At 38.9% G+C, this 14,246-nt stretch overlaps 1 protein-coding gene across 1 annotated transcript; it reads right to left on the bottom strand.

The window, feature by feature from the left end:
- Positions 1 to 904: 904 nt before the first annotated feature.
- Positions 905 to 11,144, bottom strand: LOC143574005 (ABC transporter B family member 11-like). Its single transcript, XM_077058743.1, has 12 exons — positions 10,860 to 11,144; positions 10,668 to 10,722; positions 10,422 to 10,597; positions 10,104 to 10,325; positions 9,799 to 10,037; positions 9,194 to 9,719; positions 3,508 to 3,781; positions 2,643 to 3,421; positions 2,291 to 2,557; positions 1,913 to 2,176; positions 1,547 to 1,840; positions 905 to 1,480 (listed from the first exon to the last, which is right to left on the bottom strand). The coding sequence occupies exons 1-12, from the start codon at positions 11,142 to 11,144 to the stop codon at positions 1,124 to 1,126; spliced, it is 3,738 nt and encodes a 1,245-aa protein (XP_076914858.1). The 3' UTR covers positions 905 to 1,123.
- Between the last annotated feature and the right edge of the window lie 3,102 nt (positions 11,145 to 14,246).

The following is a 14,246-nucleotide window of genomic DNA, read 5'->3' as shown; positions in this document are numbered from 1 at the left end:
TCTCTTACAATAAATAAAATGGAAATAAAAAAATATATAAATATTAGAAACGAAAATGAAAACAACCCTCGTAACACATGAGATAAAACCTAGTAATTATTATTTATAAATTTTTAGTTGTATTGACTTGTTAATATTGGTGGAATTAATTCGTATCCTCGAGTCAATGAAGCGGTTGGGCCGACTCATCGAGCCTATGATGGATTGGTGTCTTGTTTTTCAAGTTGAGGTTATGACTTGATTTACATGGAATAAATTACTTGGTGAACAATTCGAGCCAATGACTTGGACAACAATGAATTTATTTATTACTTGTTATTTAGATTTGTTTTTACCAATTAGTATTTGAATATGATATGAGTTTTTGTATTCTAGTCTAGTTGGGTTTTCAAATATTAATTAGTATACATAACCGAGTTTGTAGGTTATATCATTAAGAATTAAGCAGTAATTTTACAAGCTAATGAGAATTACAAAGATCGAGCTTATGATCTAAATTTGTATTAGTGTTTTTCGATTCTGGTTACAAACTTAAAATATATCACGTTTTATTTGAAATTTTATGTCAACATGTTTAAACAATTACACGTTATGATTCTAAACTAGTTGATATACTCACGCTAGTCTTTGGCATTTCTTTCTGGTAAAGGATACCAAGTCATTGATATGCGCACGCTAGGATCAAGTACAAGCTTTAGATAGCTAGCTAGATTTTATATAAAAATTGAGACTTATATGTTTGTTTGCTTATGCTTTAATTTTGAAATTAATTGGATGTAATCAACTGTTAGGTTTTTGATTAATAATTTCCTTATTCTTGTCCTTGTGTTGTGACAAAGAGATTATTAATTGCTCAATATGACACTTTTCTATCAAAGCTAAGAGTTATTGTCACCATAGGAAACATATTTGAAGATTAAATTGTCGAGCTATTGAGGAGTTTGTCTAATGTACACACATCAATAATCATGTCTAGTAGATGAATTACCTTTGTTCACACATTGGAGATTATAGCATGTAGTAAGCGAGTAAAAAAATATGCACGCATGGTTGCTATCCGTTGATTCAAACCGGAAAAGAAATGTTTTTGAGTGGAAATTAAAGTGCATTAAGAGATATGACATTAGGAAACACAAGTGGTAGTGTGTAAAGAAACTAGGGAGGCATAGATGCCGTTCTTGATGTTGACGAGTGCCTCATGTTTCCCTTTCTCTGCAATCACTCCGTTTTTTATGACCGCAATAATGTCTGCTCCATAGATTGTGGATAGCCTGTGAGCTACCACTATCGTTGTTCTGTGAACCATAACTCGGTCAAGTGCATCTTGCACCACTTTTTCAGATTCCGCATCCAGGGCACTAGTCGCTTCATCTAGTAACAATACCTTTGGAGCCTTTACCATTGCTCTTGCTATTGCCACTCTTTGCTTTTGTCCTCCAGACAATTGGATACCTTTTTCCCCAACACTAGTATCATAACCCTGATGAAACCGCACATAAATCGATTAGTCTTTGCGCATATGAAGTAGTAAAGTACTTTAGGATACCTGGTGTAAGGCACTGATGAATTTATGGGCATTTGCTAATTCGGATGCTTCTATGACTTGTTCCTCGGTGACATTGCCTTCCTTCCCGTATGTTATGTTTGCTCTGATAGTGTCATTAAACAAGACCGACTCCTGGCTCACTACACCCATCTGCTGCCTTAGCCACTTCACTTTAAGCTTTCGGATATCATTTCCATCAACCATTATCTGCCCTGAATCAACGTCGTAGAACCTTTGCAGCAAAGAAACGACAGTTGATTTTCCACTCCCACTTTCTCCAACAAGAGCTACCGTCTTTATATCAACCACATTGTTAGCTTTAATAATCTTTATTACAATTTTGTTAGCTTTAAGTTGAAACATTACCTGGCCAGAAGAAATTTCGAAAGAGAGGTCCCTAAAGATCTGAATGTCAGGTCTACACGGATACCTGAAGTTAATATGACTAAACACGATATCCCCCCTTATGTTTTCTAAAGTGGTTCCAGACTCGTCGGTATAGTCTATTTTAGATTTCTGGTCAAGGATACCAAAAACTGATGCAACAGCAGTCTTGGCTTTCCCAGAATCTGGCATAAAGGATCCTGATTGCGAAACACTCGTTGCTGCCATACTCAAGCCTAAAAACACCTTAAGATCAAATAGAATAATTTACTATCACTCACCACGAAAGCATCGTAAAATAAAAAAAGAGTAGCAAATGGAATGTGCTTCCGGTAAAACCGTACACAATGAGTAAGTTACCTGGAAAACTTTAGGGAATGAAGTTTTGCCCGCTTCAACAAACCGAGCGCCAACATAAAAGCTGGTTGCATAAACTACAAACAACAAAAACAAAGAGGAGCCGAAAGCAGCACCGCTAACTAATCCTTGTTTGATTCCTGCTTTTTGAGGACCTTCGCATTTCTTTTCATATAACTTCATCACCTTATCTTCTGCACCAAAGGAAGCAATTGTTCTAATGCTTCCTACTGCATTACTCGCAACTTCACTTGCTTCCTCGTATTGTCTCTGGAACAACCAAATACATACAACTTTAAATTAAGCATAATTTATATATTAATCTCTCTACAAGAAAAATACAGTGGATTATAACCTTTGTATCAGCACTGAACCCATTAACAAATCTCATAGTAAAATATCCATTAAGTCCTATAAGCGGTATCAATATTAAAATTATAAAAGCCAACTGCCAGTTTCCCATGAATGCAATGATTAAACCAGATAGCGCTGTAGCCACGTTTTGAACAAGTAGAGAAAGATTATCCCCTACCAAACCTCTCACGGATGCTGCATCCGTAGACAGCTTCGCCCCAATTATACCACTTGAATTTTGTGTCTTGTCGAACCAACTTATTTCCATCTGAACCACCTTTTCAAAGCATTTTAATCGGATTCTTCGTATCAACTTACACCCGGCTACACCAAAAAAGTAGGTCCTACATGGTGTTGCAATGAAACTTGCCAAACCAAGTATAAAAAGCATCAATGCCCAGAACTCCGAATCCTTACGAAGCTCATGAGCTGGTTCAAAGAAAGTCTTTATCACAGTTGAAAGGAGATAACCATATGTTGGTAGGATGGCGCCATTAACCACAGCAGCTACAGAGCCTAGTATGAGCTGTGGGATTTCCAGCTTGTTCAGAGAAGCCAACCGAACAAGTGAGACATTTGTAGCCGCGTACGAATCTTCTTGTTTTCTTTCGTCGCTACTAATAATATAAGAAGGTGATGATTCTTGGCTTAGGATAGAAATCCCCTCAGTGATATCCATATTCCGATCACCATCTTGCGGTCTTTCCAAGTTTTTGTTTTGTAATCTTATAAGCTGACAGTATGCACCGTCAGGATCTTGTAATAACTCAGAGTGTGAACCTGGTTATTGAAACCAAAAAAACAACTAGTGTTAGTTTAGATAGTCGCATCGGAATTCTTGAAACCGTGGTGAATAAGAAAAACACCTTTCTCTATAATCTTGCCATTGTGAATAACGGCGATTGCATCAGAATTCTTTATGGTAGTCAAGCGATGGGCTACAATTATAGTTGTTCGGTTAAGCATGATTCTGTCGAGTGCCTCTTGAACAACCCTCTCTGATTTTGCATCAAGAGCACTTGTAGCTTCATCAAGTAACAATATCCTTGGGTTTTTCAATATTGCCCTTGCTATTGCAATTCTTTGCTTCTGTCCTCCAGAAAGATGACTTCCGTGATCACCGACGATTGTATCTAGGCCCTACATGCATTTTTAAGATGACAGATAAGTAAATAACAAGCTTTGCTAGAAGATGAACAACAATATCTCGCATTTTAAAACGCATGAAACGGAAATGGTCAAAAGTGAAGGCTACCTTAGGCTGAAAAGCATGAGTTTTTTTTAGGGGTTAATTTCTTAAATAGGCATCCTTGACTAACTCCAAGTCTAATAGAAGCAAGCCCTATAGCCAAAACTAGTCATGACCAATCAAATAATAGCACATAAGCTGGTTAGGCACCACTAGGCAACATTCGGGCTGCAACTGAAATCTTTGCAAAGCTGACATAGTGAAACTTTATCTAACATGTGTCGTGAGCATACTATGGAGGATCAAGAGGAATGATTAGGCGCCAACTGTGCTTAGGCTATAGAGTAGCGTAAACCTTGAACAAACGATTCTATTGTAGCCTAAGCCTTCTCGGTAAAAGTAGAGCCCTTCGTGGTTTAAGCTCCTTAGTAGCCTAAGCAGAGTCGACACCTTCCTAGCCTAAACATTCCTGTAAGAAATCAACCTCCAATGATTTGGAGAGATTGATGAAGTATTATTTATAATGAGGAAGATACAAAAATCTCTCCTATAATTATGGAGAGTCAAACGTTATACAAGGAAAAGGTTTAAACATAATGAATACAAATATTCACAAATTATGTCACAAATTATTTCCTCTAATACCCCCCTTCAATCGGAATGGTGGCGGGCCAAGACGTAGCTTTGCACGGAAAGCATCAAATTGCGCGCGGGGAAGACTTTTGGTAAAGATGTCTGCCACCTGGAGATTGGTTGGGACAAACTTCGTGTAAAGTTTCCCCGAGTTAACGAGCTCACGAACAAAGTGGTAGTCCAAGTCAATGTGTTTAGCACGTTTATGAGAGACAAGATTCTGGGTCATAAACAAGGCACTTTTATTATCACAGAGTAACGTTGGACGGTCAGGCGGTAGAGCGTGTAACTCTCTGAGAAGATGAGTAATCCAAACAAGTTCGGCAGCCGTATTAGCCATGGCTCGGTATTCTGATTCGCAACTTGATCTGGAAACAGTAGGCTGTTTCTTGGCACTCCAAGAGACAAGGTTACCACCAAGAAAAATCGAGTATCCATACGTGGAGCGTCGCGTATCAAGAGAGCGTGCCCAATCGGCATCCGAGTAACCAATGATGTCAGGAGGATGAGAGCGACTATAGGTAAGACCAAAGGAAAGTGTACCTTTGACATACCTTAAGAGGCGTTTAACCGCTTGAAAGTGATCAACGGTTGGGCTATGAAGAAACTGCGAGAGCTGATTAACGGCATACGAGAGGTCCGGTCTGGTTATGGTTAAGTATTTCAAAGCTCCAACCAACGAACGATACAATGTAGGATCGGAATACGGCACACCTTTGGCAGAGAAAGATTCATGCGGAGCAAGGGGAGTATGTACGGGTTTAGCATCATACAGTTTCGCCCTTTGAAGGATGTCTTGGGCATATTTGGCTTGTGTAAGAAACAAACCATTCGCTGTGTGGACAACTTCTAAACCGAGGAAATAACTGAGATTTCCAAGATCCTTCACCGCAAATTCCCGATTAAGACGAGAGACAAAAGATTGTAAAACGGCTTCATCATTCCCGGTAAGGATAAGATCATCCACGTAGACAAGGAGATACATGATGTGAGCATCCCTTCGAAGAATGAAAAGCGATGTATCCGCACGACTGCATGTAAACCCGTAGGATAGAAGGAATGTGCTCAAACGCTGAAACCAAGCACGAGGAGCTTGTTTAAGACCGTAAAGAGCCTTAGATAATTTACAAACATAACGTGGATGACTAGAGTCCACAAATCCGGGTGGTTGTTCCATGAAAACGGTTTCATTTAAGTCGCCGTTTAGGAATGTGTTTTTGACATCTAGTTGATGCAATTTCCATTTGTTGATAACCGCAAGAGATAAAACGATGCGAATTGTAGATGCCTTGACCACCGGACTAAAGGTGTGAGAATAATCCAATCCCGAAATTTGAGTAAAACCTTGCGCTACCAAGCGCGCTTTGTACCGATCAATTTTTCCATCGGAGTGATATTTCGTGCGAAACACCCATTTAGAACCCACAACATTCACAGATGTTGGTCTCGGAACAAGTGTCCACGTGTTATTTTTATGAAGAGCCGTAATTTCTTCCACCATTGCCGCCATCCACTTTGGAACTTTGGCTGCGGATTTGAAACCACGCGGCTCCGTAGCGGCTGCCAAAGCCACATGTAAAGCATAAGAATTTAGAGCTGCGAGGTCTGCTTGATGCTTTGGTTTAAAAATTCCCGCTTTTGCTCGAGTCGTCATAGGATGAGAATTAGATACAGGTGGGACAACCATTTGTGGTTCGGGTATGGAAGAGGAGGGTGGTTCAGGTGCAGCAGGAGATGACGGTTCGGGTGGTTCGGGTGCAGCAGGGGAGGACGGTTCGGGTGGGTCGGTTGCAACAGAGGAGTCGGGTTGGGAGCTGGTGGAGTTTTGAGGTTGCTGTGTAGGAGGAGGATGGTTATTTTGTTGGTTTTGGGCTTCAGCGGGTTGATGAGCTGAAGTGCAAATAGGACAACATTGTGATGTAGGTGGGCCGTGGGGTTTGGTTTGTGATGGGCTGGGTGGTGGGCGAGTGGTTGTTGGGCCGGTTGGTATGTCCTCACAAAAAGATGTGAGCATTAGGTGATTTAGGTTCGTGGATATATGAGAATCTTTAAACAGAAATGACGACTCATTGAAACGAGCATGTCGGGATATAAATAACCGATTGGTGGTAGGATCCAAGCATCGAAAGCCTTTATGAGAGGAGCAATAACCAATAAAAATGCATGGAAGACTTCGTGGCTCGAGTTTATGCTTGGCATAGTCACGTAGGTACGGAAAAACACGACACCCGTAAACCCGAAAATTTGAGAAATTTGGCTCTTGATTGAACAGAACCTGAAAGGGTGACTTGTTCTCAAGAAGTGGAGTAGGCACACGATTAATAATATAAGTTGCCGAAGCAAAGGCGTCGGCCCAAAGAGAAGCGGGCACATGAGCATTGAACAACATTGCAAGACCGGTTTCCACAATATGGTGATGTTTCCTTTCGGCACGTCCGTTTTGTTGAGGCATGTACGGACATGAGTACCTATGAAATGTTCCATTTTCCTCAAAAATCTTACGAACGGTGTGGTTCACAAACTCAGTTCCACCATCGCTTTGAAAGATTTTAATTTTGCGCGAACATTGCGTTTGCACAAGTTTAATAAAAGAAGGTAGAACCGCGTAAAACCCCGTTTTTGTTTTAAGTGGATATAGCCACGTAAACCTTGAGTAATCGTCAATAAAAGCAACATAGTAACGATAACCCTCTGTGGAGGGAATAGGTGCGGGACCCCATAGATCACAATGAACTAAATCTAGCGGAAAAGATGCTCGTTTTTCATTTGAGATAAAAGATAATCTTTGTCCTTTTGCAAGTTGACATGAAGTACAAATATCCGGTTTCGGTAATAAAGAAGTAACCGACAAAAAACCATATTTATTCAAAATAGAAATGACATCAAACGATGCGTGACCTAAACGAGCATGCCACAATTCGTAAGAAGCTTTATTTGAGACACCCGCAACAAAGGCTTGTGGTTCATTTGGAAGCACATAAAGTCCATCAACGCATTTCCCTCGAGCAAGCACCTGTTTTGTTTTCCGATCCTGGATATGAAAATAATGTTAAGAAATAATACGTCAACCGGGTGTTCAGCAGTAAGCTTGCTTATTGATAGTAACTTTCTGGTAAGATTTGGAACAACAAGCACATTACGAATATTAATCTTATCACAAAGTTTTGAGGATCCAACGTGCGTTATTGGAAGACACTTACCATTTCCGAAAATAACCTCTTGCTTACCTTTGTAGGAAGTGGAATGGTGAAGGCAATCTGGAGTTGGAGTCATATGATCTGTGGCTCCCGTATCACCGGTCCAATCAGGAGTCTCTTCTGTAACATGGCACTTAGCATGAAATGCCTTGGCTAAGGAGTCATCCAAGGCTGGAGATTGAGTGGCATACGAGCGAAGATCAGGACACGCCGTAGCGTAGTGGCTGTATGTCCGACACAGTTGACAACGGGGCTGATGATTGTTGTTACCGCGAGAAGAAGAGAAACGACCCCTGCCCCGAGAAGAAGAACCACGGTACGAACTATGACCGCGGCTTTGTGATGAAGAATCACGTTTGTTTTGGACATGAAACGCAGCAGGGGGTGTTGAGGTGCCATGAAGATTTTGAGTGAACAAGTCGTGACTTTCCGCTTGGACAACAAGATCCCGAAACAAAGGCGCTGGTTTGATGTTTCGAATGACGATAGAGAAGCTCTCATAAGAGGGACCAAGTCCTCGAAGAAACCAATGGGTCTTGTCCGTTTCGGCAACCGGATGACCGATTGCAGCAAGTTGTTCACAGATGAGTTTGAATTTTCGGGAAAAATCCGTAACGGAGGAAGAACCTTTGGTAAGTTGTTGAAGGGAGTCCCGTAAAGACTGAACACGTTCAATAGACGCGTTGCTATACGTGTTCTCAAGGGTGATCCAGATTTGGCGAGCACCGGTTACGCCAAGTACTTCTGTGGCTGCCTCCTCAGTTAAGGAAGAAAGGAGAAGAAGGGCAGCCTTTTGATCTGCAGCAAGCCAAGCGGCATAGTCTGGATTGGGCTCGGTTTTGTTATCGGAAGTTACGGTTTCAGAGGGTGAGGGAGAGCCATCAATATGAGCATATAGTTTGTGAAGAGCCATTAAAAGAGTCATATGAAAGTTTGACAGGGGAGAAGTGGGGGCTTGAGGTGGTATCGGTTATTTGGGATGCCATGGGAGGTCCTAGGAAGGAAATTAAAAAAATAAAGGAGAGGAGAGAAAAGGCTGATACCATGTAAGAAATCAACCTCCAATGATTTGGAGAAGTATTATTTATAGATACAAAAATCTCTCCTATAATTATGGAGAGTCAAACGTTATACAAGGAAAAGGTTTAAACACAATGAATACAAATATTCACAAATTATTTCCTCTAATAATTCCTCTTTAGGCTTCTTTGTAGCGTGTTCGTGATAAGCTAGTGCCACATAATGGTTTTATCACATCAGATTTTTAGTGGTGCCCCAGATGGTGTCTAACTAGCCTATGTATTTTTATTTGAATTGGCCCAATTTATTCCATGACTAATATGAAAAGGTGAGATTTTCTTGCCTATTTTGGATACTTTATGGTCAACATGCCTTAACTTTCCCTTTCTACTGTGCAAGCATAGGTGGCTACTCGGTTACTCAACATACAAACAGAAACAAAGTTGGTAACACTACAATAAGTGGAACATCAAGATTTTAATTTAGCATATGCAAATGAGTATGAAATCAAACCTGGGGGAATTTGTCAATAAATGTGGCAGCATTGGCGAGCTCAGCAACGGATTTGATCTCGTCAAGTGTTGCACCATCCTTCCCATAAGCGATATTTTCTTTAATAGTGGAATTGAACAAAACAGGTTCTTGGCTGACAAGACCTATCTTGCCTCTGAGCCCCTTCAGTTGGTAATCTTTGACATTGATGTCGTCGATTAAAACTTCACCAGTTTGGGGGTCATAAAACCTCTCTATAAGGCTAATTACAGTTGATTTCCCGCTCCCGCTCTCTCCTACTAGAGCCATGGTTGTACCGCTTGGTATAACAAGAGAAAACCGGTTAAATATCTTCTCCTCTGGTCTAGCTGGATAGCTAAAACTAACTTCCCTTAGTTCAATATCCCCACGAATGTCATCGAGTGTCATACCTCTCGTGTCATATGGATCTATTTCTGACTTCCTATCTATTACCTTGAATAGTTTAAAAGCTGCAACTCTTCCAGAGGCAAAAGCACTCAAGCATGGTGAAGCCTGTCCTAAGGAACTGATGATCATGGCAAGTATTTCAGTTATGCAACATACATACCGACACACACACACACATATATCCAGCTATAACTTACAGAGAGCTTATCATGACAGCCGTCATTATATTTATGACCTGTCCTCCGGTGTATCCTTTTTCAATAATCAATTTGCCACCATACCATATGGTCAATGAGTAGCAACAGAAGAAACAAAACATAAATACGCCACCGCCAAGTCCGGTGACAAGACCCTCTTGGACCCCAGCCCTGTAAGCTTTTTCAAGAGACTTTTCATACTTGGCAATAGCTTGTTTCTCCCCTGTGAACGATGCAACCTGTATAAATTATTAATGAGTCGTTATGAAGAGCGACTGATTAATAGTTGATTAATTCTCACTTACGGTTCTAATGGAGCTAACTGTCTGTTCAACTACAGCTGCTCCAACAGAATATGCCACCTGTCCCCTAGACATTAGCTTTGCTATAAGGACAGTCATGAAGGCGGCTGAGATCACGAGAGGAGGAATTGCCGATAATAACACAAGGGAAAGAAGCCACCCTTGTGAAAAAGCAATCACGAATCCTCCAAGGAATGTCGAAATCAGTTGTATGAATTTTCCAACCTGTTTGATCAGGATATTTATACGACTTTTTATACTCCAAAATCATGAAATGCTAGTAAATTAATTATGCGGATATTTAACGTATGTACTATGTACCTTCTCTCCCATTGCATCTTGAATAATGACAGTGTCACCAGACATACGCTCCACAATTTCTCCGCTCTTGCTCTCCCGATCAAAATATCCCACTTCTTGACTCAATATCGCTCCCAAGTATATACTTCTGATTCGTGCAGCCTGCCTCTCCCCACTCACCGTCCAGCAAACCACAGCTACAACATAGTTACAAATTTGGTTACACAATCAAGCAAGTGTATGGTGGGATGAGAATAACAAACTTACTGAAAAATGCAGCCACACCAGTCCCCAGAGCCAAGTAAACATATTTAAGTGATACCTAATTATATAAACACAAGAAAAAGAAAATAAAAACACGAAATGTTGTAGCTTTTGCTTAATAAAAAGTAATGAAACAATGAATAGAAGTACTCAATATTCAAAAAATTACTCAAAAGTTATTCAGGCTTTTAAAACCTTGGAGACTTGATGAACAATATCCTTGTCATCTTGATTCCCACCAAATGTGTTAATTAGCTCCCCGAATATCAGTGACTGAAGAGGCATGGCGATCCCGTTTCCAATGGCAGCTATTATTCCAATGATCATAAGCACACAGTCAGTGGAATCCGCAAAAGTAAAAAGCTTGTGGTATGGGGCTATATTTTCACTATCTGCTTCATTATCTTTATTTCTTGTTTCCGGGACTGGTACCGATGACATCTTTTTTTCTGGTTTCATTTCTGGACTGCCTTCATTCATTATTCAATCAGCCTCTATTATATCCAAGTGCTTTAAATATCACTTACAAGTGAGAGAATAATAATGGCTGAATTAAAAAACTTATTCTTAAAAAATTTGAGTTGAATATGTATATATAACTAACTCAAAGGTAATCAATAGTATCAGGTCTGAATGTGGACATATAATATGCCATTTACCTAAAGCTACAAATTATTTAATTAATCATGATATACTTAACCAAATTCACCGTTCCAGCTCATTTACACAACCATAAAAAATCTTCAGGTGTTGAAAGCTAGTGATATAAAGACTGTTACAAGATATTACTAGCATATGCATGGAGTAATCTGAGAGTCATGATAAAAACCAAGTTTATTTCAGCCTTTCTTCGCAGAAACAAGGCCATCTCCGAGATTTGATCAGTGCCCGAGACGAGTACTAAAAATGTACCTTTTATAAAAAAAATCCCAAAAGATTGACGATAATTGTAATACTTCATTACTAGCTAGGCCTAGACTTTATTAGATTCTTTAATGTTTGTAAGACTTGTTTAAAAAAATGTTGTTCCCTTATTGATTTATCTTATGTCATTTTTAGCCCAATTCACCACTTAAAGTTAAAAAAAACTTTATATTTATAATTTTTTTTTAATCTTCCGAGCCCTTACCAAGACCATGTCCTAGACGCTGGTTGATCCTTGTATATATAGATAGGGTCTGAGACAGCCCTGTAGAAACATGACAACCATACCACGAGACTAATAAGTTGGTCCCTAACGGACACAATTCCAGCTATACTAAATATTGTAACTATTAGCAAAATGAAATTAGTAACCGTAGGTTTTAGTTTACTTCAAATGTCATAAACGCTTAACTGGTCACGTTTCAACATCCAAGGAATAAACATGTACCAATGAAACAAACTATCACTTATCGACTATAAACTTTATATTTGTTTGGTCCCATCAGTCTCATGCTTTCGGTTGCAAAGAAAAACAAAAAAAAATGATGTTTACTAATATTTTATATTGTTTTGTTTATTATACAGAAGTGATTGCCAAATACACTATATGTGGTAAGACTTCGTTCTCAGCTGACTCGTTCGATATTAAGTTAAGAAAGTAATGCATCCATGTATACTCTTTTATTATATTTCTATGATTTGGATGTGTTAAGAGAATCTTCATAAACTACCTATCCCTTTGGTCCCCAAAACATTTACAATATATATATATATATATATATAATACTTAATTTGGTATTTTACAATAAGTATGTAATAATGATTTGACATACAACCTATGTTAGTCCTTAAGATCATTTTAATAAGCCTGTTATTGTTGTGATTTAGAATAAATAAACAAAATAGTCATTGTCTAAAGTATTTTCTTGTTAATGCTTAGCATCAATCAACTTCTAGAAAATAAAAAGTACAGAAAAAAGCAGGATAAATATATAAAAAAATAAAGCTATTAATTTTAAATAAATAATACATGCTAGACAGAAGATTCAAAATTGGACACACAAGAAAACCATCTTTTGTGACTGGTTTTATAGTGTGAACAATATTCTTGTCACCAACAGCATCATCTAGTCACTATAAAATAAATTGTCACTGAGTTACCGACTAACAAGTACTAGATAAGGTAATTAGTACTACATAGCCTGTTGGATTTTTGTTGATTCCTGTATATCTTTCAAATCATGTATGGAACTAATTTTCAAGTTAAAGTATTCGCGTCAAAAGAAATATAAAATCCGACCAAAGAGCGAGAATTTATCTTCTGTAAATTACAAAGCTTATAGTTATTCATTTAGTTATTAAAAGATAACTTTATTTTTCTAAGCTTTTTTGTTTATTGTTAACTTATTGAAAATTGATTTAGGTTCGAACATTTGATACATACTGTGAATCCTTGAATCAGCATGGCTTGAAACATACGGGAACATTTGCTAAGATGTGCAACAATATACGGTGTTACAAACAAGGTCGTGGGTGAAGCTACAAGGAAGTCGTGTAGCTCATATAAAATGGGCAGATGGGATCCTACGATAGATAGTTGCTTATATCTCTTGATTGGAAGTAGAGGTGCACAAATCGGGTTTTTCAAAAACCCGGGTTTGGGTATGTAACCGGGTTCGGGTATGACCGGGTAATGGAAAATCAGGTATTTACAATACCCGGGTCGGGTTCGGGTCCAGTTATTGTTTCTAAAAACCATACCCTATGTATTGGGTTCGGGTCGGGCATAGAACAGGGTATTTGAATACCCTATTTCCGGGTATTCAAAAACCCTATTTTCAGGGGGTTTTTTCTGGCTTTTCGGGTATTTTTCGGATATATATTGGATTCTTTAAGAGGTTGCACCTTTTAGGGCTTTTTTTACGGTATTTTTCGGGTAATATCGGGTGTTTGTAAAATCCGGTTCGGGTATGGAACCGGTTATGGTTTTCGGGTATTACCGGGTACAAATCAGGTCTGGTTCTGGGTACATGTTTTGGTACTGAAATGCATACCCTATCCGTACCCTACGGGTTGAGTCGGGCACGGGTTTCGGGTATTTTTATTGGGTCCGGTTCCAGGTTCGGGTTTATTTATTTTTTTTTCACCGGAAGGAATATTGATTATTGAGTGGTTTATTTGTTAAATCTTTGAAGTGGTATTATACGAAGGAATGCGTAGCCTGTTTATTAAAACTTGAAGTGGGCTTGTTTTTTGTGTGTTGAATAATTGGGCCTCAGCCCAATGTATCTGTTAGGGTTGGCTGTGGCCGTCAGCCCTCCCTTGGTTTTGTCGGAACCCGTTTTGACCGAAACTCCATTTGGTCCGAACCAGTTTTGACCCCAACTAAATTGAGACTTTTCAAAAAGGTTTAAAGAAACAAATTTTATATAAGTTACGAAATCATATATAACCCAATATGACTCAAAATATTTTTTTACTCATAACAAGACTTAACCCGAACCTATTTTGGCAAGTCACACGAACCCACCTAGTTTTCCAGGGTTAATCTTTAGCATATCAAATGACAGTCACTACATAATACTAAATTGAAATTTGAATCTTATACAAACAAAATACTAAAATAAGGACGATTATTACCTTGTAGCCACTGAAGTA

This window comes from Bidens hawaiensis, unplaced genomic scaffold (assembly GCF_021521415.1).
Source record: "Bidens hawaiensis isolate Kalapana, Puna unplaced genomic scaffold, B.hawaiensis_p1.1 tig00026819_1, whole genome shotgun sequence".
In the NCBI taxonomy this organism is placed as follows: Eukaryota; Viridiplantae; Streptophyta; class Magnoliopsida; order Asterales; family Asteraceae; genus Bidens; species Bidens hawaiensis.
Note: the sequence above shows the minus strand (reverse complement) of the source record. Positions and strands in the feature narration are given on the sequence as shown.